This window comes from Gorilla gorilla, chromosome 16 (assembly GCF_029281585.2).
Source record: "Gorilla gorilla gorilla isolate KB3781 chromosome 16, NHGRI_mGorGor1-v2.1_pri, whole genome shotgun sequence".
In the NCBI taxonomy this organism is placed as follows: domain Eukaryota; kingdom Metazoa; phylum Chordata; class Mammalia; order Primates; family Hominidae; genus Gorilla; species Gorilla gorilla.
The window spans coordinates 68326884-68354760 of record NC_073240.2 but is presented as its reverse complement, the minus strand read 5'-3'; the positions used below and the strand labels follow the sequence as shown (position 1 = coordinate 68354760).

The 27877-nt window shown below is 41.8% G+C and overlaps 2 protein-coding genes across 6 annotated transcripts in view; one reads left to right on the top strand and one right to left on the bottom strand.

Annotated features, from left to right (window-relative positions):
- The window catches only part of MAP2K5 (mitogen-activated protein kinase kinase 5), a 264622-nt gene extending 244859 nt beyond the window's left edge, over window positions 1-19763 (bottom strand). Inside the window, exons 1-2 of one of the 5 annotated variants that reach the window (XM_055362709.2) lie at window positions 19743-19763; window positions 11483-11531 (exon numbers count right to left, since the gene is read on the bottom strand). Coding sequence is in view for 3 of the 5 variants with exons in the window: in XM_004056378.5 (XP_004056426.1) it covers window positions 11483-11531; window positions 18096-18230 (184 nt within the window). In the remaining 2 variants the exon portion in view is untranslated. Of the gene's footprint in view, window positions 1-11482; window positions 11532-13972; window positions 14072-18095; window positions 18939-19742 lie in introns of those variants that run through there. The other 4 variants (XM_004056378.5, XM_004056379.5, XM_019011244.4 and 1 more) reach the window with 4 other exon arrangements.
- On the top strand, window positions 18358-20476 carry LOC134757256 (uncharacterized). Its single transcript, XM_063698647.1, has one exon. The coding sequence runs from the start codon at window positions 18358-18360 to the stop codon at window positions 19120-19122; it is 765 nt and encodes a 254-aa protein (XP_063554717.1). The 3' UTR covers window positions 19123-20476.
- The last annotated feature ends 7401 nt before the right edge of the window (window positions 20477-27877 follow it).

Below are 27877 nucleotides of genomic sequence, written 5' to 3'. Positions count from 1 at the left end.
CTTCCCCTACCACAAGTCAGTGGGTCTTCCCTCTTGTCCGGCTGTAGTTCCAAGGATATCCCCCTGCTTGGTGACTAGGCTATGGGGACCCTAGGAGGAAGCTTGTGTTCTTTCACAATTAGCCTATTTTCAAGCAAAATACTTTCTCCCTTTATCTCTTCAGTGGCCAACAGCAATCTGATAGCATGATCGAAACCAGCACTTGGACCAGTCCTGTTCAGTGACCCATAGCTCTCACTCTTTCCACAAGCACTTGTTTTCTTTCCAAGCACTTGTTTCTGGATCCTGGTTCACTGCTGCAGAGTTCCCCAACTCAGTGTGAATCGGTATCATCAAGATCACACTGTCTAAATCTAGGAGAGTCACTACCAGTATTCTGCTATCAAGAGTTGCCTGTTTTCAGAGTAAAAGGCATACACTGGTCACTTTCAGTAATGAAGAAGGCACAGTCCTGAGAGATGTTACACACATAAAGATTCTTTCATTCGCTTTAGATACAGAATCTCTAGAGCCAAATTGGGGGAGAAATGCCATTCTAGCTGTAGAAAGAGAAGAAAGGAGTCTGTCTATATATAAGTTCTAGAAACTAATATTTTCAAGGTTAAGGTGAAAGTTTTCTTAAAAATGCAGGAGACAGGAAAAAACAAAGTACAAATGATATAATGTTACATATCACCACACATGAAAGCACTTTACATTTTTGCTTTAAAACCAGGTCAAATTCTCTTTAAATGTAGGCTAAACTGATTTGTTCTTTATGAAGTTCTGAACTTGGCATAAAAACAAATTCCAGCCTGAATAAAGTAGTTTTTTTAAATAAATCTCATTTCTGCAACTAAGCTAGCTATAGAGATTATGGTTAAAAAGAGACTGCTTATATTTGAATTTCAATATACCCAAGACCTGAATAAGGTATTGTTCACATAGGATGGGCAAGTGCTTATATTTTGGTAAAACGAGTGAAAACCCTTCTTATAATTTATTAAAAAAAAGGGGGGGCACCGATTACAGAAAAATCATTTAAATCACAATCAAGAACAAAAGGAGAGTTCTTCAACTTCTCAAAGCTAGAGGTTGAACCTTTAAGGCTACTTAAACCAAAATATTCTGGAATTCTAAATTTCTAAGAAATCTCTTGAGGGATTATTTCAGAAGAAAAAGATCTGTGAAAGAAGTCAGCTACCAGAATAATTTCTTGAAGAGAAGTTGCATAAAAAGTAGCTATGAAACATTACAAGAGCATTTGCTTAAGTGGACAGAAAACTGAAGCCAAAAGGCTAGAATAGCTTTTGACATCAACCCAGTGATAAAATGTTGGAACTCTCCCCTTAGGGGGTCTGACTCCAAAAGAAGATTTCAGATAAGTTGAAAGAGGCATTCTAATAAAGGCTGGGGATAAAATCAGGCTTATATGGCATACTGATGAATAGTTGTTGTGGGTTAATAGGATACCTAGCTTTATGTAGGTATTGGTTTTCTTTACAAACTGCTCTTTGGGAGACTGTCTGATTTGCTCTTTAATATCTATGCTTAGTCGTTTTATTAAAGACTCCTTGTTTTTGTCCAAGAGGAAACTGAGTTAGAAAAGTAACCATACCCATGAGAAGACTGGTGGCTCCAGCCAAAAGGCAAAAGCTGAGCTGTCTCTGACCCCTTGATGGCAGCCCAAGAGCAAACCACTCACCTTAACCTGTAAAGCAAAAATGCACTTCTCTCTAAAGACAGTGAATTGACAGCTACGAAAAGTTAGTGAAGGGTAAGAAAGCAGAAATACGTACTAAGCAAATTACTATGACAGTAGCCTAAAATACTTTTCTGAACAAAAACTTGGATATACACAGCCCATCTAGCCAAGACTCAGGCTAGCTGCCTATCAAGCTGGATAAGCTATAAAAATTACACTAGCTGGAACCATAAATCATAAAAACTTACTAAACTGCCACAAAGTTTCAGAGGTACAAATATGTTAGAGAACAACACTAGAAAGTAGTGGTACTAAGAAGCAAGAAAATAATTTGAGCTTTTTCTATCTTATACATACAGGTTCTTTGCCATCTGACCAAAAAAGCGTTACTGGATATGATCAAGAAAAGGGGTGGGGGTAGGGGAGCAGACAGATCTGATACATTGGTTCACAATGAGAACTCCAGGCTTCTCTAGTTGCCTGGAGCATAGTAATATGATTTTCCAGCACATTAGGGAAGCAAAAGTAGAACCAGAAAGTCTATGTACTGGCTAGATTTTGTTAATGTCACTTAAAATGGAGGAAAAAATCCTAGCAAGATACCAAATAGAGTGCAGCAGATGGTAAACAAATATTATGAAGCAATCTTCACAAAATCTGCAGTGTGTCACAAATATACAAAATGGCAGAGTTTGGGAAAAGAGAATCATAACAGGCCATATGTTGTTAGCAATTTTATTTGAGGCAACATGCAATCCAAAAGAAAAACCAAGAAGAGAAACATAAAGGCCCAATAGAGAGGAGAGGCAGCCTCAGGTAAGGGGCGGTCAGAATGGCCTACTGAGTAAACAGCAGACAAACAGCAGACTCCAGGGAGCTCTCAGCCAAACAGCACCCACTGCAGTGACAGGGGCTCAAGAAGGCTTTCAAGAGAAACAATCTAGCTTCTACAAAGAGCTACAGAAAGTTAAGGCAATATATTATATGTCATTTGTCACACTCCTTCTGTGCCAGGTGGCAATTAGAACTACTGCAAAGGCACTTTTCCCAGGTAAGAGAAAAGAAATGAAAACATAATTATAGAAGTTAGAAAGACATCAACAGGAAACTACCAGAAAAAATGTCATGTTTAAAGCCCTTCTCAGGCACGGAGTTAATGACATGGGCAGGACCAGAGGCCGTACTTTCCATGGCCACATCTTCATATCCATGAGTTTTAATTTAGCTTCTTGCTTCCCTCTTCCTGATTCCTTCCTTACTTCTTTGCTTTCTTCCTCCTTCCAGCAAATAAAAGTACCCACTATGTGGTGGGCACTGTTCTGGGCACTGGGACAGTAACAGTGAAAAAAGAAAAAACAAACAAAATCCTGCCCTCATGGAACATACACTCTAGTGGAAAGAGACTGAAGGAGGTGAGGGAGTGGGCCTTGCTGATATCTGGGGAAAGACTGTTCCAGGCAGAGGGAGCAGCTAATACAAAGGCCCTGGGTCAGAGGAATGCCTGGCATGTTTGACAGACAGAAAGGAAGCCAGGGTGGCTAGAACAGAATGAGAGGTGGGGGGAGAAACACACGGGTTCAGAGAAACAATGGTGGGACAGGTTGAGGCCAGATGCGAAAATGCAGAGCCTTGTAGGGCATTTTAAGGACTTGGTCTTTTACTTTGGAGTGAGATGGAAATCACTGGAGGGTTGTGAGCGTGGTGGTGTCACCTGACTTCTAAAAGAATCACTCTGGCTGCCATGTGGAAAAGAGGCTGTAGAGAGGCAAAAGTAGAACAGGGAGACCAGTTTGGAGGCCACTGTCCTAATCCCGGTGAGAGATGATGGTGGCCTAAACCAAGCTGAGGTTTTGAGAAGTCATCACATGCTGGATAAATTTGAAGACAGAGCCAACAGGACTTGCTGATGAATGGGATACAGAAAGCTCATCCTTATTACTTCACTCTTCAACCATCCATGCATTCCAGAAACACACATAGAGTGCCTATCATGTGCCAGGTACCATTATGGTAGGGATTCAAAAATAAGCTGCACTGTCCACTGACCTTAAGGAACAACTAGTCTGGTGCTTGAGTAAAGGACTCAAACTTCTTAATTTTCATACAAATTAGCAAGACTATTAATAAGAAATGACTACTCTCATAAGACTAAAAGGGATTTGGACTTTTTGCGTCAGTAATATTTCCAGCCAAAATTTCAACAAATTAAAGCTCTCTTATTTTGCCCCAAATTCTAGGATGCATAATTAACTCTTACATGTTAAATAATTTTCAGGCTCAGTGTAGGTTTATTGTGACCATTTTTCACTAACTTACCTAGTTTTACTTAAAAATGACCCTTTATCTTTTTACATATACAATAGTTTAAGGAAATGAAACTTCATTTCTTCCAAATATTTTATGATTTAGACTCTTCTCTGAAGCAAAAAGAGGCTCCCACCCAACTATTCTTAACAAGATTGTCATGGCTAGCTGAACATAAGAGTATCTCCTACAGGTGTCACTCCAGTTATCAGCTATAGTTGTTTCCTATACTCTGAGAATTTACAACTTCCAGAATTGCAATTTTGCTTTAAATGGTCATACTATGCCAAATTTAAAATGAGACATAATGTGTTGGTCTAAAGATTTCCACCCTAAATACAAAATAATCTTCCAGCAGTTCATAAAACAGCTGAAAATGATTCTGTGCAATAAGGAGAGAGTATAAAATGGGGTTGAAGAAAGGCACAAATTCAATAAATATTTATCCTATAACCATGTTTTCTGAACCAAACTCAGACACGCGGTTTGACAAGTGTGAAGATACTTCTGAGAGCTACAGATTAGAATACATGAGTGTAATGGAAAAGTGAAACCACATGGTTTTTACAGGTTTAAGACAGCATTTGTCTACATGGACTTAAAATGCATGTTTCAAGTCACCAGTGAGATTTTACTGTCCAGGAACACCAATCCAACAGTCATTTTATAGCAGTCACTTCTCTAGAGAAAATGCTGGCAGAGGAACACAAGTAACAGATATGCACAGGAAATGCATTAGTGGGCACGGTTGATTTTTATCACCTCATGTGTTGGTGTACTCATTAATCTGCTAATGAAACTGTGAAAATCAGCAGGGGTCTCTGGGCCTATATGAATGTCAAGCTCTGACAGCATATGTAGAACCCAGAAATGCAAACACACAGGATTTTTTATGGTTATGGAATTTACCTTCATCTCAGAAAGGTTCTCACATCTGGGAAAAGAAAAACTATTCCATAACTGGTGTGGAATCAACTATCTGCTTGAAAAATTAAGTTGGATCCCCACCTGATTTATTTCACCAAAATAAACTGAAGATGGTGCAAGAATTAAGAAAAACAAGGGCTGGGAGCAGTGGCTCACACCTGTAATGCCAGCACTTTGGGAGGCCAAGGCGGGTGGATTACCTGAGGTCAGGAGTTCGAGACCAGCCTGACCAACATGGTGAAACCCTGTCTCTACTAAAAAATACAAAAATTAGCCGGGCATGGTGGTGGGCACCTGTAATCCCAGCTACTAGGGAGGCTGAGGCAGGAGAATCACTTGAATCCAGGAGGCGGAGGTTGCAGTGAGCTGAGATCATGCCATTGCACTCCAGCCTGGGTGACAGAGCAAGACTCCATCTCAAAAAAAAAAAAAGAAAAGAAAAAGAAAAATAAACAAATTCTGAACTTTGTAATAAAAATACATGCTTTTTATAAAAACCCACAATACGACACATACAAATTTATATAAATAACTGTGTGTGTGTGTCTAACCTCATTAAAGTAGAAGGAAAAAAGAATATGAATGAATGTTTCTTCAATATCCTGGACTGTAGAAGACCTTTCTAAGCATGACATAAACCCAGAAGTTACAAAGGAAAATAAGTAAGTTTGACCATGTAAAAATTTTAAACTTCTCCACGGAAAAAAGAAGAGAGAATAAGAAGACCAGAACAAACCGAAAAGAGCAATAAGCTGAACAAAAACATTTGTAACACACAAGACAAAGGGCCAACCTTAATATTGGAAAACCCTTAAATCAATTAGAAAAAGATAAATAACCAAATAGAAAAACAGGCAAAGACGACAAATAGTTTATAGAAATGAAATACAAATAGCTGGCCAGGTACGGTGGCTCATGCCTGTAATCCTAGCATTTTGGGAGGCTGAGACGGGCAGATCACCTGAGGTCAGGAGTTTGAGACCAGTCTGGTCAACATGGTGAAACCCCGTATCTACTAAAAATACAAAAAAATTAGCCAGGTGTGGTGGCGCATGCCTGTAGTCCTAGCTACTTGGGAGGCTGAGGCAGGAGAATCGCTTGAACCCCTGAGGTGGAGGTTGCAGTGAGCCGAGATCACACCACTACACTCCAGCCTGGGCGACAGAGTGAGACTGCATCTCAAAAAAAAAAAGGAAATTAAATACAAATAGCCAAATACAAATGAGAAGATATTCAAGCTCATTTACAATTTAAAAAATATAAAATAAAACAGTAACATAGTAATATTTTCACCTATCAAACTGACATTGACTAAAAGGTTTGCTAATATCCAGAGTTAATGGGGTTGGAGGGAAATGGGCCTTCTCATACCTTGTTGGTGTGAGTGTAGATTGGTTCTACCTTTTGGTGAGCAAACAGTAATAGATATTGAAATTTAAATATGGGTATTCTTTGTCTCAGTAGTTCCAACTCTAAGAATTTATCTTACAAATTTATTTCCACAATGATATGGTTTGAATATTTGTCCCCTCCAAATCTCATGTTGAAAAGTGATCCCCATTGTTGCAGGCGGGGCCTGGAAGGAGGTGTTTTGGTCGTGGGGGTGGATCCCCCATGAATGACTCAGTGCCCTCTCTATGGTAGTGGGTTCTCACTCTGTTGGTTCATGTGAGAAACTGGTTGGTTGAAGGAGCCTGGCACCTCCTCCACTCTCTCTTGCCATGTGACACGCCTGCTGCCCCTTCACTTTCTGCCATAAGTAAAAGCTTCCTCAGCAGAATGCAAGCAGATGCTAGTGCCATGCTTGTACAGCCTGTAGAACTGTGAGCTCTAGATGTAAGGGAGAACAAGGACCTAAAAGAGGTCCTTTTAATAAGAAAACAAGGTTTAGGACCATCAGCCCAAAAGGTGAGTTCTGCAGACAGATGTCCCTCTCCTCATCCAGCCCTAACTCCCCTTGGAAACACCATGCCCAGAAAAAGAAATCAGAAAGAATACAGCTCCTCAGGTTTGACCCCCTTGGGTCAGTCAAATGTGGGAATTTGATTTGGAGGCCTGAACTGTCCACCACCAACCAATTATATCCCATGCTCAGGCTATAACACAAATAATCCAAAAACGCAAATTACTCATTTAGATTTAGACCATATACATTTTATAATTTTCATTTGAATATGGACACACATAACGTTCCACTCATTCAACAAGTGTGTTCCTCTAAGGCAGCAAGCTCATTACTAAGAAGAGAGAAAGACTGGAATAAAACATCGTACCTATCACTAAGTGACTCAAAATGTAATGAGGGAAGTTAACATGCACACACACACCAGAAGGCAGGCTGAAGGGGTTCCCTACTCTACTAAAGGTGCAGAGAGATTAATGCCATCTGGAATCACCAGAGGTTTCATTGAAGAGACGCCATTTCTCAGAACTGGAGAATCTGTAACATTACCTGACCTTTCCCCTCTTTTCCACTCACTCAACTCTTTTTCTCTACATTTATACAAAACAGGTACATTTGACAGCTACCCTATCTCTTGTTGCTTAATTCATATCACTAACTATAACACCATTTCTTTTATATAAGATATCAATTAGTGTTAGGTATATTTTCAGTATTAAATGTATTACTATAAGGCCAGGTGCGGTGGCTCACACCTATAATCCCAACACTTTGAGAGGCTGAGGAGCGTGGATTGCTTGAGCCCAGTTCAAGACCAGGTTGGGCAACATGGCCAAAGCCTGTCTCTACAAAATATACAAAAGTTAGCCAGTGTAGTGGCGTGCACCTGTAGTCCCAGCTACTCAGGAGGCTGAGGTGGGAGGATTGCTTGAGTCTGGGAGGCAGAGGTTGCAGTGAGCTGAGATCGCACCACTGCACTCTCCAGCCTGGGTGACAGGGCCAGACCATTTCAAAAAACCAAAAATGTATTACTATAAGTATTTCTTTTATTAAAGTTATATTTATTCAAGGGTTGTTCCATTATACCCACAAGCCACTGAAATATTTCCAAAATTCCTTATAAGCTATAGCTTCTCAACTATTTCTTAAACATAGATTCCATTTATTGGTTCAGATTTTTGGTTCAGAAAGAAAAGTCACCACAAAATAATCATGAAAAAAGCCAGCCTAGGATTTCAAGTCTATAGTGGAAAGTACCAAACACAAAAAAACTAAGAACTGTCATTATTTTGTCTGTGGGTGTGTTTTGTATTTATTGTTTTTCATTTAAAACTGGCCCACACGCAGATGGGCACAGAGCTGCTGCCATTGATGGGGCAAAAGAAAGAGCATGATATCACAGAACGTAAACCTGGAGTAGTAGAGGTTTATCTATATTTACACTTAACAGGCTTTTGACACACTTGGGGATAAAGAGTGCAAGTTTTATAGTCAAAAAGATGTGTGTTCGAACCTGGGCTTCACCCTTCCAAGCAATCACATTCAGCAATCATTTCAGGCCTCTGAGCTTCAGTTTCCTCACAGGTATAATTTTCCTATTTCACAGACTCAGTATAAAGATTACTAACAACTTAGGCAAGTCATCTAGTACACTGCCTGGCACAGAGCAAGCTATCAATGAATGATAGTTAAAATAATCAGTATTATTATTATTATGAACCCTAACTGGAAGCCAATGAGGCAGGCACAGGCACATCAAGCCACTTTGGGGACCCAAAAAGCAAGTAAAAAGTACAAAGTAAACTTCTTTTTACCATGCTTAAGAACAACCAGAATATATGATTTCAATAATTATGACAACTCTCAAAACAAGTCCAGTACAGTGGTTGAGAATATACACTCTGGAAACTACTCCAGAAATTCCACTTTACCACTTAACAGCTGCAAGACTTTCAGCAAGTTGCTTAAAGATTTCCTTTCCTCAACCAAAAAACAGAGCTAATAACATCCTTTTAAGTACTTAGTGGGTACAGTGGCTCACACCTGTAATTCCAGCACTTTGAAAGGCCAAGATGGGACTATCACTTGAGGCCAGGAGTTCAAGACCAGCCTGAGCAACACAGCAAGACCCTGTTTCTACAAAAATATTTTTTTTAATTAGCTAGGTGTGGAGGTGGGTGCCTGTAGTCCGAGCTACTCGGGAGGCTGAGGCAGGAAGATCACTTGAGCCCAGGAGTTTAAGGCTGCAGTGAGCTATCATCATGTCACTGCACTCCAGCCTGGGCAACAGAGCAATACTCTGTCTCAAAAAAATAACGAGTACTTCGTGGGGATCTTGTGATGGTTAAAAGAAATAAGATAACCCATGGAATGCTCTTAGCAAAGCATCTGTCAACAGTAAGTACTCCGAATGTTAACTATCAGACTGTCCATGAAACCCGTGGAACCCGCAAGGAGTTACTGCAAAGAGTCTGAATAAAGCTTGCAACACTAGTATGTATTTCAGACAGATGTACTATTTTTCTATAGTACAGAGTTCAATGTGACTAATAAAATGCTAATTACATTGAGTTCTACTCATTATAGCTTTTAAAAACAGGCAATGATTGTTGAAAAATGTTCAAGCAATAGAGAAACATACAAAGTAAAAAGTGTGCTCATTCATCCACCCCCTCCCGCCCCCACCAACCCAAGCCTCAGGCCCCAAGTCCACTTTCCAGGGTAAGTCACTGGAAAGTACTGTAGTAGGCACTCTTCAGATCCTATCTTTCAATACACACATAAAGTTGGGGAAGCGTGGTTGGATATTTTACAAAATGGGATCATACTATATGCATTATTTGTTTATTCAACAATATTTCACAGATATCTTTCCGTACAAATGTAAAAAATCGTAACTCATTCTTTTTAGTTACTGTTGAATGCTTTGAATTATAGATAAATAGTAATTTATTAATCCATTATAATAGGCATTTAGTTTACCTCTAATTTTTTGCTACTGAAAATAATCCCACAAGCCTGAGCCACGAGGTCAAGGCTACAGCAAGCTGTGATCTCACTACTGCACTCCAGCTTGGGCAAAAGAGTGAGACCCTATCTCCAAAATAAATAAATAATCCCACAATGGGCCAGGCACAGTGGCTCACATCTATAATCCCAACACTTAGGGAGGTCAAGGCAGGAGGCTCACTTGAGGCAAGGAGTTCAGGACTAGCCTGGACAACATAGCAAGACCCCATCTCCACATAAAATTTAAAAATTAGCCAAGCAGAGTGGTGCATGCATGTAGTCCCAGTTACTTGGGAGGCTGAGGTGGGAGGATTGTGTAAGCCCAGGAGTTCGAGGTTACAGTGAGCTATCACGCCACAGCATTCCAGTCTGGGCACCAAGGCAAGATCCTGTCTCTAAAAATAACAATAATCATCATCATGATCTCACAATGAACACCTTGTTTGACGGGCATTCAACACGTGTAGCTACTTCTGTTGAACTGCTTCCTGACAGTGGATCTGCTAAGTCAAAAGTTTTGCACATTTTATATGTTGATGAGAAATGCCAAATTATCCTCCAAAAAGGAAGTACTCATTGTATTCTCTGTAAGTAACCATCTTCATAAAAAACAGAAACAAAAAAGTATCCTATTGTGAAAAAACTGAAATTTTTCTACATTAAGAAGTGACCCTCTGGCCAGGTGCAGTGGCTCACACTTGTAATCCCAGCACTTTGGGAGGCTGAGGTGGGTGGATCACTTGATGTCAGGAGTTTAAGACCAGCCTGGCCAACATGGCAAAACCCTGTCTCTACTAAAAATACAAAGATTACTTGGGCATGGTGGCGCACACCTGTAATCTCAGATACTCAGGAGGCTGAGGCATGAGAACTGCTTGAACCCAGGAGGCAGAGGTTGCAGTGAGCTGAGATCGCACCACTGCCCTCCAGCCTGGGCAACACAGTGAGAGTCTGTGGCAAAAAAAAAAAAAAAGAAAAGAAAAAAGTTGCCCTCATCTTAAAAAAAAAAAACTACAGTTCTTACTTCATCCCTCTCAGCATCTGGGCCCTTATGCTACTGACTATCTCATCGTAGCATGACTCATTCCATGATGTCCTCTGCAATGACCTGGTTCATGACAAAACAGTTTTCTAGTCCCCAAGTCACCCTGGCCCTGTCCCCAGGCCAACTGTGGGGAAAAAGGAAGGACTAAAGACCTGAAGTGTTCCTGTCACTATCTAGCATCCCTGCCAAGCCCCACTAAAACAGAATTATTCCATGTAATGCTCATGGTAAAAGCTCTACTTTGTTGCTATGTTTTAAAGCAGCAATGGATTAAAATCTCTTAATCAATAATCATTGGCCTACAGGTAGTTTACACGTTTCATTTTGTCCCGCAATATTATTACAATCAGGAGCAAGAGCAGATAAAGGTCATGCTGGTAATTAAAGCTATATTGTAGAAATATGCTCACCCAAGATATGATTAAATAAGAAAATGTTACTCAGTTCAGTATCATCATTAAACTTGTATCAATTTATAAATATTTAAATGTACCATATGATGGTCATAAATAATCTGTTTTTGTCAGTTTCTAAAGTAATGCCACCCATAAACCCTTTAAAAAATGACTGCAGAAAGGAATAGTCAAGAAAGTATACAAGCCAGACTTACATTCAAATGCTGTAGTTGTTGCTTCAGGCAGAACCTGGCCTATCACATCCTAAACAAAGAAAGAATAAAGAAACACAATTAGCCATCTTCTTTATTGCTAACATGTGGCAAATCCTACAGGAAATATGAGAACCTGGGAAAGATTTTTGAAACGTTAGCATAAACTATAAAAACATTAGCTCATAATCACACTTAGCCCAGCAACGTAAACCCAGAGTTTAAAGCTCTATTCCAGGAAGAAAAATATTTAAGAAACCTTTTCCACATTTTATTAATAACATATTTTATTCTCAGTTCAACAGTCGATATACAAATAAACCATCATGTATTTACAAAAACTTGGTTTCTTCTATGGGAGGCTGTGGAATATACTACAGTTGAAAGAGAAAGGGGTTTTGAGAGTCAGACTGACGTAGGTCTGAATCTCTGGGAAAAAAAATCACCTAACCTCTCTGAGCTTCAATTTGATTACCCTCCAAAATGGGTCTGGTAATACTTATAGATGTATCGTAAAAATTAATCTAATAAACATAAGCTTAGACCTAGCACATTGAAGACATTCAACAAATGTAGTTCCTGATATACAACAAGCAACACTGTGCCTCACACTCATCATGGTAGGAGTTCAACATCCAAGTTTCCCTGATGATCTAAACCCATTATGCTACATTTAACACAAACAGTTCTTATCAACCTTTACTCTTAAGCAACAGAAAACATACTTAATGACACTGAAATAAAGTTAATCTAGCCCACAACAAAAATCTAAAAAGGGTATATAATCTGACATCGATGCTTAAATAAATCTATAAAGTTGAAAACACATGAAAATTAGTATACTGAGACAGCTTAATTGAATAAGCACAGAACACCTAAGCTCTGGGGAAAGTGACCCTCCATCATGTCCAGTCCAACTCCAATGGCCTGCAAACCTCATTTCTCTCCAGGAGCTCTGCCACAGTGTCCCTCACAGGCTGCACCAGAACTGGCACCAGGCAGCCGGCTGACAAAGCCGCTCACAGTATTTCTCAGCAGGGAGCCCACAGCCTTTCCAAGCAGGGCACTTAGCAGAGTGGCTGCAACTTCCTTCTAAAGGCAATTCTTTAGAAGCTTTTGCTGCAGTGGCAATTTGCATAATAGTCTTGCCTCTATAGTGCTTTTTTTTTTTTTTTTTCAAAAATAAATCTGTGCATATAAAACTGATCAAAGAGGACTATCTTAGGCAGTCCTTGCTCATTACAGCCAAAAGAGATTTTTTTCTTCTGACTCTAGTCCTCACAAATGAAACATCAACTTTTTGAGGAAGCATCTATAAAAGATTTTAGTGTTAAAAAATTATTTCTACACTCTCATAGTTAGAAAGTATTTATTGACAGGAAACTGTAAAGGTAGTACAGAATAAAACACACAGGCAATCCAGTGGAAAGCCTGAAAACATGAAATTGCAGCCAAACAGCTACGGCTGGATGCTAGCTCTCTGGCACACCTGAGTGCACAAAATCTCTCTGTGCCTCACTTTCCTCATGTGTAATATCAGATCTTAGCTGTACCTAACAAATGAGTTAGTATTCGTAAAGTACTCAGAAGAGTGTCTAGCACATGGCAAGTGCCATATTAGTGTCAAATAAATAAAACAAAACACAAATAACTGGAATATTACAAAGCTTACTTCATAATAAACTTTGAAATTCCAGCACCCTACAATCAGTGGAGGATGGTGATTCACTCACTGACTTCATCCTTCAGCAGTATTTATTGAACACCCATTCTAGCCAGTGTAGGTTTAAAAAAACGAGGGGAAAACAACTGCTTCATCCCCAACTCTCTAAGTCTAGGTTATCACCAGTTATTTCCAGGAAACTCCGATCTTGAGATGTGAACTGTACCTCTATAGTGTTAGCAAACTAATTTAGGCTCCTTCCTACTTAGGAATAGCAGACCCCATCAAAGTGCAGAGTTCTAACAACCACCTGAAAACCTGCTCAGTGGCAATGGCATGCCTTAGCCCATCGACATAAACAAGGCGCTGCGCATGCTCCTCATCTGATACAAGGAAAAGGGAAAAAGAACAAAGCAAACTTCAGTGAGAGAATCATGTGAACACAACCAACCATTTTGTTCTTTAAAGCAAATAGAGTGGGGCAATCATAATGACAAAGAGGTAAGAAGTTTAAACATCAGTAATATCTACTAGTCATTTTAAAGCAGGGTACATTTGATGATTTTATATACATTTTCCAGCTAAAGTGACTTATTTCCAAGCGGCCTTCTTCCACTCTTGACAATATAACATGTACCTAACTAACCTAAAGAAGGTTTCAAAAGAAAACCGGGATGGGTGCAGTGGCTCACACCTATAATCCCAGCACTTCGGGGGGCCGAAGTGGGTGGATCACTTGAGGTCAGGAGTTCGAGACCAGCCTGGCCAACATGGTGAAACCCTGTCTCTACTAAAAATACAACAAAATTAGCTGGATGTGTGGTGTGTACCTGTAATCCCAGCTGCTCAGGAGGCTAAAGCAGGAGAATCACCTGAACCTGGGAGGCAGAGGTTGCAGTGAGCCGAGATCACCCCACTGCATTCCAGCCTGGGCAACAAAGCGAGACTCTGTCTCAAAAAAAAAAAAAAAAAAAGAAAAAAGAAAACCAAAGTTTACATATTTTGATGATGACCATTTTTTGATACTTTTCTTCTTCCTTTCAATAAATCAGACAAATATCTGACAGATCCAAAACATCATTGAGCATCTACAACATGCCACGAGCATAAAGATCACAAAGCTGTAGGCTACAGGACAATAAAACTTGATCCTTGACTTTAGGAAGATTATAAACTGGTTACGGAGATAAAGACAAACCTGAAAGACTAGTAATATAAAACACTTAGAGTATAAGCACCAAACAAAAGACACAAATAGCCAATAGTATTTGGTAATTCAGGAGAAAGGAAAAAATCACAGACTCAGTTTAGACAGAAATCTGTGTGTGTGTGTGTGTGTGTGTGTGTGTGTGTGTGTTTTCTTCTTTTTTGAGATAGGGTCTCGCTCTGTGACCCAAGCTAGAGTGCAGTGGTGCAATCGCAGCTCCCTATAGCCTCAACTTCCGGGTTCAAGAGATTCTCCCACCTCAGCCTCCCTAATAGCTGGGACCACAGGTGAGTGTCACCAAGCCCCCACTAATTTTTGCATTTTTTGTAGAGATGGGGTTTTGCCATGTTGCCCAGGCTGGTCTCGGACTCCTGAGTTCAAGCGATCCACCCACCTTGGCCTCCCAAAGTGTTGGCATTACAGGCCTAAGCCACCACTCCTGGCCCAGAAGTCTTATAGATGAGGGAAAATCTGAGCTTGGAGACCACAGAATACAAAAAGAAGAGGGGAGAGGGTTGGGCATTCTCTCTCATCACACACTAACCAGACCTCTTGTATAGTTTTCCCAAAACTAGGAAGTCAGTCTCCAGGGAAAAAGAGAAACACAGAAAGCTGCAAAACAGAAGACCCAAATGTCTCTACCTTTGAGGGTCAGGTCGGCCTCCATACTTCAGCCAGTCCCTGATGATTCAGACAAAAGACAAGGCCCAGAGAGACCGACTGACTTGCCCAGGGTCTCCCAGCTATTTGATGCACAGTGACTGGAGCCCTCAACTGCTGACTTCAGGTCCGAGACACTCAGCTATGGCTGACTCGGTGACTACAACCTGCTTCTGGCATCTGTGTCGGGTTCTGCCAAAAATTAGTTGGGTGGCTTTAGCAAGGTATTTTCCCCCTGTGGGGTTCATGCCTCTTCATTTGAAATGAGTCTGAATTAGATGAGGGGATTCTTCCAGGTTCCACGTGACTTTAAAGTTTAAGGTTCCAAGCCAGAGATGCTGACGTGTCTCTTGGTTCTTGCCTTTTCTTGATGAAGAGATGAAGTAAACCTGGAGAACAGATCACAGGAGTCTGCCATGATCTGGGCTTGAACATTTGCTAAAATGGAGCACTAGGAGATAGCACTGAACACCCACTGCCACAGGTCCTTCGTCAGGCCTTTCTGACAAAACATGCTCCACCTGGGCTTACCTAGCCAAAAGTGTGCAGACACCTGGCATGCTGAGCTCTAGTGGTGGGGCCACTCGTGTTTCCTGTTAAGCCAGTCAGCCTTGAGCCAGGTACAACTTAGAGATGCTCAAGAAACAGAAGACCCAAGTCCAATCCCTTATAATAACAATCCCATTAATAATAATAACACTAATGGAGCGCTTACTATGTGCTAAGTTGTTCTGAGTGCTTTACATGTATCAACTCAAGGAGTCCTCAGAACTCTAGGAGGTAGGCATTACTTTCACCCCTCCCCAACTTTTTTTTCACAAATAAAGAAACTGAGATACAGAAGATACTTGCCCCAGTAGTACAACTGGCAAGTTAAACAACCTGGCTCCAGAGTTTGTGGTCTTAAACACTGGGCTATTCTTGAAATAATCACATAACCAAATAATATAATCACATAATAATCAACCTTCCATTGTTTTAAATGAGTAAAGAGAAAGCCCATCTTTCTCATCACAGTCACAATCTCACATAATCTTTCCAAGTCTTTGAGGAAGGTACAAGTTTCCCTGTTTTACAAATAAGGAAACTAAGGCTCAGAGAGGTAGACTGACTTGCCTAGTCAGCGGGACAGCTTGCAATTAAACCCAAATTCCTTGACTCTAAACCTAGTGTTCTGTCTACAGAACCATAATTGCATGCATCCTCTTTTAAGCTCCCTTCTTAAACAAGTATTTTGGGGTCCTATGAAGAAACAAAAACAAACATACCTATCTCCTCCAGAAGTTTACCATCTAGTGGAGGAAACAAAGAATCATGATCATACATGTGCTTTGCTGGGGGACCCACACAAAGCTGTGACGACACAGAGGTGGGGCACATAACCAAGAATGACACAGAGAAAAAGCACAACTTGGCTTGGAAGGACAGGTGGGAATTGACCGGTGAAGAGCAGAGTGCAGACAGCCTGGACACCTGGGAGAAATGAAAATCAACCTATGTAAGTGAGGCACAGAAGTTTATGGGGCCGTGAAGAGAGATGACACAGGTGCCAGGCAGACAGGGGCCAATCCAGATGTGCCCAGAGGACCACATGAAGGAGCCTGGGCCTTATCATGAAGGGAAATCTGTGTGTGCATGACTGTGTGGAGAACTCTGGATACAAAGAGAAGGGTGGCATTTGATGCACAATATGGAAAGCTCCTGGTCAAGGCACCCAAAAATCTGCATGGCCTGGGCAGTCAGTAACATCTAGAACTCAAAATGAAGTTATAGAAATCAAATTTTGATTAAGTTACCCAAGACAATGAAAAATCACATCACAAATCTTCCTCTTCCCAAGATCCTGCCACCTTGCCCACTCTTAACTTGCAGGTAGCAATGTGCTTTTCGGAATGTCCGCTTCTGTCTTCCATGCCTCAGTTATTCAGCATGTAGAATGGGCACAAGGCACCCTATCTCAAATGAATACCAGAAAGATTAGAAGCGGCTGCAACATGTAGGGAAAGAAACCTACTAAGTCAATGAAACAAAATTTTAGTTCTGGTACTGACTCTCCCACTCAGGAGCTCACAGCTTTGGAAAAGCCATTTCACCTCACTGCTCCTCAGTAACTATCTGCAAAAAAGAAACATCAGCTGAACAGGCCACCTACAGTGTTACACTCTGCTCTAAAATTCCATCATTTTATTTGAAATATATTCTGAAAAATCTGAATGTAAAATATCACCAATTCTAAGATGCACATTTTCCCTTTTACCATCTCTGAAACTGGACTCATTTTAATAACGGATGATGTGTCATACTGTCATGGTTAGCATTTTTTTCTAAGTAAAATGTCTTACATTCAATGATGCTTTAAGTTTGCTCAGGCTGGGCACAGTAATTCACACCTGTAATCTCAGCACTTTGGGAAGTCCGAGGCAAGCAAATCGCAGGAGTTCAAGACCAGCCTGGGCAACATGGCAATACCTCGTCTCTACAAGATACAAAAATTATCCAGGTGTGATGGCATGTGCCAGCTACTTGGGAGGCTGAGGTAGGAGAATCGCTTGAGCCCAGGAGGCAGAGGCTGCAGCGAGCCGAGATCGTGCCACAGCACTGCAGCCTGAGCGACAGAGTGAGGCCCTGTCTCAAAATAAATTAATTAAAGTGTGCTCAAACATGGTAAGTTAAAGTTGTCCTTTTTCCCTTTCTCAGCTGGTCACCAAGTTCAGAGAACTCAGTAGAAAAACAGGGCTGGAATCTGTCCAGGGACATTCCCCGAAACACTTGGCGGGAAAAAACCTCTCTTCTAGATTCAGCAGTTTGCATTTGCGTGGTTGTGTCTATGTGTGTCCCAGCCCGGGCCATGAGCTCTCTGAGGGCAGGGGTTCAGTCAGATTGATCTATCTCCCCAGGGTCCTAGACATTTGCCAGATTTTAGTGGTTGCAATTTATCAATGCTGTGCCTGAAGCAATAAAACTGCCTCCACAGGAAGCCAGCAGTAGCCATTGCCACTAGCTCAGGTCACCAGTGGTCAAGGTGCTGACTACTCAAGTCCCTGAGTCCCCCTTGCTGGCATCCGGACACTGAGATTACCACTCACCAGCACATCCCTGAAGAGTAACTGCGGCCCGGAGTGCACTGTCCAGTCCACCGCGCCACTATTTGGGATCTTGATGCGAATTACCAGCACCTGGTTCTCCATGGCAGGAAAGGGGCCAAGGGCTAGCCACAGCATTACAGGTTAAAGAGGCTCACATCCTGGGGTAGGGGAAACCCACTGGTCGCTGGTTAGGAGGGGGCTCCAAGAGGTGACAAGGGGAGTGAGGGGCAGAGGACAGAGGGTGAAAACAAGGGAATGGAGGATGAGGGGGAGGGAAGAGGGGAGGGGTGATCAGGAACGCACCCGCAGGCACCGAGCCTGCCCAGGCTGTCGGGGGTCTGAGGTGTCTCCCGGGGAGGGTGCACCGGGAAGCGGGCAGAGGCCCGCAGGAACTAGCGGAGGTCGGAAGGTTCTGGAGTTGAGCGAACGCTATGGTGAAGGTCTCTGCCGCCGTGTGGGTATGAGGAGGCAGCAAGGCAAGGACTCGGTTTGGGGGAGATACAGCGGCAGGTGTCCACCGCTCGTCAGTGGACTAGGAGAGGGTCCTCGACTGGAGGGGACTCAGTCCGGGGCTATTAAGAAAGAGCCCCAGGGCCGCCACACCACGGAGAGTCCCCGCGGGAGGGTCAAGGGGCGAGTCTTCTGCCCCACCCGGAGACACAGGGCGCGGCGCGCGCAGGCTGAGCTCTGGCCACCCGAGGCCGCGCGGACCGGCGGCAGCTGCGGCGGCGGCGAGAGGAGGAGGAGGAAGGCGACGGCGACACTGTTACTCCGGAACCAAAACGCGCGGCGCCGGAACCCCGGGAGCCGACGAGCGGGACCCGCCTCCCGCGGCGCCATGTTGGAAAAGGGCAGCAGCTCCCGAGAGGATGCGCCCCCGGCGTGGGAAGCCGAGGAACCGGCGCGCGGCGCGTGGCGCGTGGCGAGTCGGGGAGAGACTGGTCTTGCTCTCTCAGGAGACCCTCATCGCCCACAGAGCGCCCGCGGCGACCCGGTCACGGCCCTTCCATTTCCTGACCCTGCTTAATGACAGCGAGGTGAAAACATCTACCAAACGAAGGGTAAAAGGCTATAGAGTCCGCCAAAAGCCAATTTAAGGCTTAACATTGCAGACCGTTTGTCTTTCCAAAAGCTTCAAAGACGGGGCTGCAGCTCCCGGTTATCCCCACTTTGTCAAGCCATGAATCTGAATGTTCGTGGGGTTGTGTGCATCGAATCAGCAAGAGCAAGGCAAGAACTCAAGAAATAGTTCTTTTTTATTCCCCCTTCCAAGTCACAGGTTCAGAGGATCATCATCTTTCTCCCACATTAGCAAAACATATTTGCATTTTTCAGTAAAGTTCTTTACCGCACGAGTGCCCTAAAATAGCAAACAGTTCCCTGTTCAAAAGCAATAGTAAAGAAATTCGCCGAAGAGTTTAATTGCCTGGGGACAGCTGCAGTAGTCGCATCATCGTCTCTTATTAAACTGTTGCAGAAATATTCGGTCTAGTCCATGTATTTTCAACTAAATAGCACTGCTTACGCAGTTGGTGATATCACGGAAGTAGCAATAAACCTTGGTTATCTTTTTTTTTTTTTTTTTTTTTGAGACGGAGTCTCGCTCCGTCGCCCAGACTGGAGTGCAACGGCGCGACCTCTACTCACCACAACCTCAGCCTCCCGGATTCAAGCGATTCTCCTGCCTCAGCACTACCACCCCCACCAGCCCCCAACCCCGGCCGAGTAACTGGGACTACAGGCGCGCGCCATCCGTGCCCGCTCATTTTTGTATTTTCAGTAGAGACTGGGTTTCACTATGTTGGCCAGGCTGGTCTCAAACTCCTGACCTCGTGATCCGTCCACCTCAGCCTCCCAAAGTGCTGGGGGGATTACAGGTGTGAGCCACCGCGCCCGGCCAACCTTGGTTATCTTCAAATGCCTTGTTACCTCAGATTTTAAAGCGCATAAGGTTGTAGAACGATGGTGCCTCTACAGAAGTTTCTTTACAAATTGTAACGTGTAGGTTCGTCCTTTATCTCTTTCTTATGAAGGTGCACGAATTGGCTTTACTTTTTGGGGTTGAATTTTGTATAAATTCGGTTGAGGAGGCGTGTCAGTTTCCCTTCTAACAGTAAGGTGCTTGATTAATGTGAGATAAAAAAATTAATGTTGGTCATTTTCAGTTACAATACCAAAATTTTTTCTGCATACTTTACTCTGAGTTACTTTTATATTTAATTTGAAAGGCCATTGTAGGAGATAAATTATCACCTTTTAAGTTACTGTAAATCAATAGCTTAGGTAGAAATTCATTTAGTCAGATCCTTCAGATATTCTAGGAATTTCCCCTTTTCACCTGCACTTCACTTCTGTGAAAAATAAACCGTTCATCAAAAGTCCTCATGTACTTTTATTAAAAGTTCATTTCCTATTATTTTAGAAAATAGACCACGAAACTAGAGATTTTCTATGAACCTGTGATTTGTTAAAATGTCTCTTTTATTCGAAGTACCGTGGGGAAAACCAACTCAATTTGCCAAATTTGCATACATATTCTGAAGCTTTTCTTACACTAATGGCAAACTCGTATTTCTGTTCCAATATTTGCAGAGCCAATATAATTACACGTCAGCTCTTCATAGCCTTTATGTAGTAAGAAATCTTAACTTTGATGATTTGAGCAAGGATTTTTCCAGAAAGTTATAACTCTCATTGCGAGAAGCATCATAATCACTGATAATACATTCCACTTGATATCATAAATGACAAAATATAACTTTTTGATCTTTACCAAATTGAATAAACTACTGTCTAAATTTAAGGAATATTTAGTATTTAACATCGAAGTTGCATGTGATCTTAAGAAGTTTGCATTTAGTACTTTTTTTCATTTTATTTTATTTATTTATTTTGAGACGGAGTCTCACTCTGTCACCCAGACTGGAGTGCACTGGCGCAGTCTCGGCTCACTGCAACCTCCACCTCCCAGGTTCAAGCGATTCTCCTGCCTCAGCCTCCCAAGTAACTAGGACTATAGGTATGTGCCACCACGCCCAGCTAATTGTTGTACTTTTAGTAGAGGCGAGGTTTCACCATGTTGGCCAGGCTGGTCTGGAACTCCTGACCTCAAGTGATCCACCCGTCTCGGCCTCCCAAAGTGCTAGGAATACAGGCGTGAGACAGCGCGCCAGGCCTTTTTTCTTTTTAAATGATACAAGTCAGAATAGTCACTCAGGTACTGGCTGAGATAGTTTACTAGCCATTAAGCAAACTTACTGTAAAAAAAAAACTGTGCTTACTTGTAGTGTTCCTACTTGAGGGATTTACTTTTCACTAAGTATAATAGAAAATCCCTCCCCTCATGAAGTTATATTCTGATGGGGAACACAGACAAATGAGTAAAATATATGTTAGATAGTAGTAAATGCTAAGAGAAAAATGAAATCAGAAGGGAAAATGGTAAAACAGTGAGTGCACCAGTGTGATAACACTAAGGAATATGAAAACTGGCCTATATTGGCTTCTGTTAACTGGCAAATTTAACTGAAAATAGACACATTACTGAAAAGTTAGATGTCTAGTGATTTTTTTCATTGTGATAAAATACACATAAAATTTACCATTGTACTCATTTTGAAGTGTGCAGATCAGTAGTGTTACATACATTCATCCTGTTGTACAGCCAACCTCCAGATTTTCATCTTGCAAAACTGAAACTCTATATTCATTAAACAACTGCCCACTTCCCCTTCCCTCCAGCCCCTGGCAACCACCAATCAACTTTCTATTTCTATGAATTTGACTACTCTAGATACCTCATATAAATAGAATCATCCAGTATCTGCCTTTTTGTGACTGGCTTATTTCACTTGGTATAATGCCTTCAGGGTCCATCATGTTGTAACATGTGTCAGCATTTCCTTACTTTTTTTTTTTTTTTTTAAGATGTACTCTTGCTGTGTCATCGACACTGGAGTGCAGTGGCATGATCTAGGCTCCACCTCCTGGGTTCAAGCAATTCTCCCACTTCAGCCTCCCGAGTAGCTGGGATTACAGGTGCCCACCACCACACAAGGCTAATTTTTGTATTTTTAGTAGAGACAGGGTTTCACCATGTTGGCCAGATTGGTCTCGAACTCCTGACCTCAGGTGATCCACCCACCTTGGCCTCCCAAAGTGCTGGGGTTACAGGCATGAGCCACCACCCCTGGCCATTTCCTTCCTTTTCAAAGCTGAACAAAATTCTGTTGTGTGTATATAATACATTGTGTGTATCCATTCATCTATCAATGAACATTTAAGTTGTTTCCACCTTTTGGCTATTGTGAATAATGCTGATATGAACATGGGGGTACAAATATCTGTTCCTGTCTCTCCTTTTGACTTTTTGGGATGTATACTCAAAAGTGGAATTGCTGGATCATATTTTCTATGTTTAATTTTTTGAGGAATCACCATACTGTTTTCCATAGTGGCTGTACCATTTTACATTCTCACCAAAAGTGCATAAAAGTTCCAATTTCTCCATGTTTTCACCACCACTGGTTATTTTCTATATTTGTTTATAGTAGCTATCCTGTTGGGTATAATGTGGTATCTTACTGTGGTTTTAATTTGTATTCTCTAATGATTAGTGATGTTGAACATCTTTACCTATTCTTGTTGCTCATTTGTATATCTTCTTTGGAGAAATACCTATTGAAGTTTTTTGCCCATTTTATGTATTTATTTATTTATTTTTGAGACAGAGTCTTGCTCTGTCTCCCAAACTGGAGTACAGAGGCACGATCTCAGCTCACTGCAACGTCCGCCTCCCAGGTTCAAGGGATTCTCCTCCCTCAGCCTCTCGAGTAGCTGGGACTACAGGCGTGCACTACCACACCCAGCTCATTTTTGTATTTTTAGTAAAGATGGGGTTTCACCATGTTGGCCAAGCTGGTCTCGAACTCCTGACCTCAGGCGATCTGCCCACCTCGGCCTCCCAAAGTGCTGGGATTACAGGCATAAGCCACCGCACCTGGCTTTTTTTTTTTTTTTTTTTTTGCCCATTTTAATAGGGTTATTTTGTTGTTGTGATTTATTTTTTTAAGGAGGAAAATTACATTTTGCTGTTATAAATTCAGAGAGGTTTTCTTTCATCTCTTATTACCCTGATCCCAGTATCAAATCCTTAATCCAGAATCTGAGCCTTTCTCACCACCTTCACTGCTACTACCCCAGTCCAAACTATTCTTTCATCTTCTGTTTTCGCCCTTGCCCCTACTACCAACAGTATTATCTACCCAGTTGCCACAGTTAGATCAAGTCACTTGTTTGACTAAAACTCTCCAGACAGCTTCTTATCTTATGCAGGAAAAAGGCCAAAATCCTTTTCTTGGCCTACAAAACTCTACACATTCTGCCCCTCATCCCATCTAAACTCTCAAACTTCATTTCCTACTAATCTCCCTCACTCCTACCAGCCTCCTCCTCGCTGTGCCTTGAACATGTCCCGCATCCCACCTCAGGGCCTTTGCATTTGCCATTTCCTCTGCTTGGATTGCTCTTAACCTAGATATCTGCATGGCTCATTACCTCACATTCTGTAGGTCTTGACTCAAAGGTCACCTTCTTGCTGAGGCTCTCCCTTGGCACATTATCGAGATTGCAGGCCGTCCTCAAACCCATAGATACAAGCATGAAGGCATGCACAATTCCTAGTCCTCTTCCCTAGTGTTTTTCTCCTGACACTTATTGCTATTTTTTTTTTCTTTCTGTTTTTGAGACAGGGTCTGGCTCTGTCACCCAGGCTGGAGTGCAGTGGTGTGATCTCAGCTCAATGCAACCTCCACCACCTGGGCTCAAGCGATCCTCCCACCTCAACTCCCTGAGTAGCTAGGACCACAGGCGTGTACCACCACGCCCAGCTATTTTTTTTTTTTGTATTTTTAGTAGAGATGGGGTTTCACCATGTTGGCCAAGTTGGTCTTGAATTCCTGGGTTCAAGTGATCTGCATGTCTCTCAAAGTGCTGGGATTACAGGCGTGAACCACTACACCCTGCCCATTTATCACTATTTAACATACCACATGTTTTACTCATGAAGGGATGAAATTATGTGTTTTATTCACTTCCATATCCCTAGTACCTAAGAGAGTATCTGGAACGTAGTGGGCACTTTAATAATATTTGCTGACTGAACAGGGAGTTTTGAACGCAGAGTAGGTTGAGTAATAAGAATGCAACTTCCATTGCATGTTGAATCCCCTGCCTGCCTTGAACATCAATCACTTGCCCCCTTGCCTTTCCACCACCACCACTACCAAGACTGCCACAGTAACAATTATAGACTCCCATTAAACAGTACATTTTATTTAAAATATTGATTGCCTCCTATGTTTAAGAAATTCACCTGGCCGGTCATGGTGGCTCACGCCTGTAATCCCAGCACTTTGGGAGGGCGAGGCAGGTGGATCACAAGGTCAGGAGATCGAAACCATCCTGGCTAACATGGTAAAACCCCGTCTCTACTAAAAATACAAAAAATTTGCCAGGCGTTGGTGGCATGCGACTGTAGTCCCAGCTACTCAGGAGGCTGAGGCATGAGAATCACTTGAACCCGGGAGGCGGACATTGCAGTAAGCCAAAATCGTGCCACTGCACTCCAGCCTGGGCAACAGAGCGAGACTCCAACTCAAAAAAAAAAAAAAAAAAAAAGAGGAAATTCACCTGTCTCCTTCAGCACCCAGTATGGGCCCTTGCAGATAACACTCCAATATATGTCAATTAATTCTGATTTAAAAGAATATAGGCCAGGTGCAGTGACTCACACCTGTAATCCCAGCACTTTGGGAGGCCGAGGCAGACCAATCGCTTAAGCCTAGAGGTTCGAGACCAGCCTGGGCAACATGGTGAAACCCTGTCTCTACAAAAAAAACAAAAATTACCCAGGCATGGTGGCACATGCCTGTAGTCTCAGCTACTCAGGAGGGTGAGGTGGGAGGACTGCCTGAGCCTGGGAGGTCAAGGTTACGGTGAGCTATGATTGCACTACTGCACTCCAGCCTGGGAGACAGAGTGACACCCTGTCTCAAAAAAAAAAAAAAAAAAAAAAAGTTGCCTTTCTACACACCAGCAATGTCTTTGAAATTTTGATTGAAAAAATAATGTATAATAGCAATAACAAAACAATAAACATAATTATTCTCATGTTGCGTGATATCTATTAATTTTGAGACGGAGTCTCACTCTGTCATCCAAGCTGGAATGCAGTGGCACAATCTCCGCTCACTGCAACCTCCGGCTCACAGGTTCAAGTGATTCTCGTGCCTCAAGCCTCCTGAGTAGCTGGGATTACAGGCATACACCATCACGTCTGGCTAATTTTTGTATTTTTAGTAGAGATGGGTTTTTACCATAGTGGCCAGGCTGGTCTGGAACTCCTGACTTCAAGTGATCCGCCTGCCTTGGCCTCTCAAAGTGCTGGGATTACAGGGGTCAGCCACTGCCCCCAGCCCTTTTAATTTTTTTTAAAGGCTATGAAGAGACAGACAAAAAATGAACACAAACTCCCAAAAGTGTAACAGGAGAGTTGCCCTGTTCTGTTTCAACAGGAATGGAAACGAAAGTACACTCACACAGAGGCAGAAATTACAGTTCCACAGGTCATTCATGGACCACCACTTATGCCAAGCCTGTGGATTTTAAATACTCTAAAATGAATGAATTTATTAATTTAAAATTTTATTAGACATAATTTCTACATAACACATTTTTCTTTCTTCTTCTTCTTCTTCTTTTTTTTTTTTGAGATGGAGTCTTGCTCTGTCGCCCAGGCTGGCGTGCAGTGGCGCGATCTCGGCTCACTGCAAGCTCTGCCTCCCGGGTTCACGCCATTCTCCTGCCTCAGCCTCCCAAGTAGCTGGGACTACAGGCACCCGCCACCACCATGCCCAGCTAATTTTTTTGTATTTTTTAGTAGAGACGGGGTTTCACCGTGTTAGCCAGGATGGTCTCGATCTCCTAACCTCGTAATCCGCCCACCTCGGCCTCCCAAAGTGTTGGGATTACAGACGTGAGCCACCGCGCCCGGCCGCACGTTTTTCTTTCAGTAGAGTAGACTGGTGTTCCTACAAATCACTTAAACTTTATTTTTTCTCTCTTCTTGTTGTTTAAACTTATCTATATTACTTTCTTTATATGTAGTCGTAATCATAATAACAAAGCACTTCCGCATCCATTGTCTGACAAAATTATCTTGTGCATCTTACGACAAGCGTAGAGTAGAGGCTGAGAATGTGGACTCTGTAGACAGATGGGAAGAACACTTACCATGTGTGGCCTTGGGCAAGACCCTTTGGTTTCCACAACTGAAAAATAAACATAAAAACCGTACCTAATTCATGGGGTCGTTATGAGAGGATTAAGTGAGTTCATATGTGCCAGGTCCTTAGATGAGGACCTGGCACAAATAAATGCTGTGTAAGTGTTAGATAAATTTCTTATTGTATACATGAAGACATTAAGACTTAGAAAGCTCTAATTTTTCTCAAAGTTACTCTACCAGCAGTGGTAGAGCAAGAACTGAAATTATATCTTTTCTCTTCAAAGCAGGGTTCTTTGTATTCCACATATACTGGAAAAGCGGTAAGTACCAAACTAAATAGCATGGTTGGGAACCAGACATAGACATGCAGGAATGATTATAAAATTTCTGAGTTAAAGGGGACTTAAAAAATCACCAATCTAATCCCCTTCCCATTCAAGAATTTTACCCGCGCCCTACCCATCTCACCAAGGAATTGACATGTAGCCGCTGAACAGCTCCAACAACAGAAGACTCACTGTCTCAGGAGGTAACCCATTCCATTTTCTGAGGATTAAAACACTCTTTTTGTCTTCTAGTTACTAACACATTACTTCTAGTTCTGTTTTAAAAGAGTAAGTCTAACTGATTCTAGGACTTTCTGTTTCATGTTTCACTTCATTTACTTCTACACATCACTCTAAATTTGATTTTAAAATAGCAAAATTATTGTATGAGAAAACAGGTGGCACCATTTGAAATACCTCAAAAGGAAATTCAACAAGATTACAATCTCTTATCTTTCAGCGTACGTAGTTAATTCATTACATCTGAGATAATATTTCAAAACTTATTGCTGTTCTTGTAAAGAATCCATATGATCTCCAATTAAAGTATCCTGTTTTTTAAAAAGCTATTAAAAACAAAGGCAAGTTTTCCTTTTAATTTTGAATCATCACATATTTATTAAACATTGAGCCTTTATTATATGACAAGTGCTGGAAAGAAAACTTCATAACACATGGTTCTCACCCAGTTGTGGACAGCAGTCTTTTCAGTATGGCTTGAATGGACTCTGTAAATAGATTTAGAACGGCTAGATTTTGTTGGCAGGGAAAGTTACTAGGATTTCCACACTGTCAAGGCAACATTGACAAGTGCCTTCAACACCGTCAAGGCAAAAGTATTTCTTGGATGAATAAATGACTGTTGATTTTGAAATGTGATCTAAAATTAAGTGACACTATTTAGATTTTTATTCAAACTTTCAAATTCTTGCTTCTTTCATTTTGTAAATTTAGAGATTTGAAAACATAAGAAACTAAAATTTTGGTGGTCATCTCATAGAAAGGGTCTTGATACAATGTGTAAAAAGGTAACAAAGGTATCTATTTTCATCTAGTTCTTACACATCTGTATCTTCTGAAATAAAAATATCCACTTTAAGTGGAGTTTTACATTTATATCTATTTGCTAGAGTATTTTTTATTTTGTATATTTTTATTCTTCCTTTAGG

What these genes read in the sequence shown, in the direction of transcription:
- LOC134757256 (XM_063698647.1), top strand. Translation starts at nt 18,358, where the DNA reads ATGAGGGGGAGGGAAGAGGGGAGGGGTGATCAGGAACGCACCCGCAGG.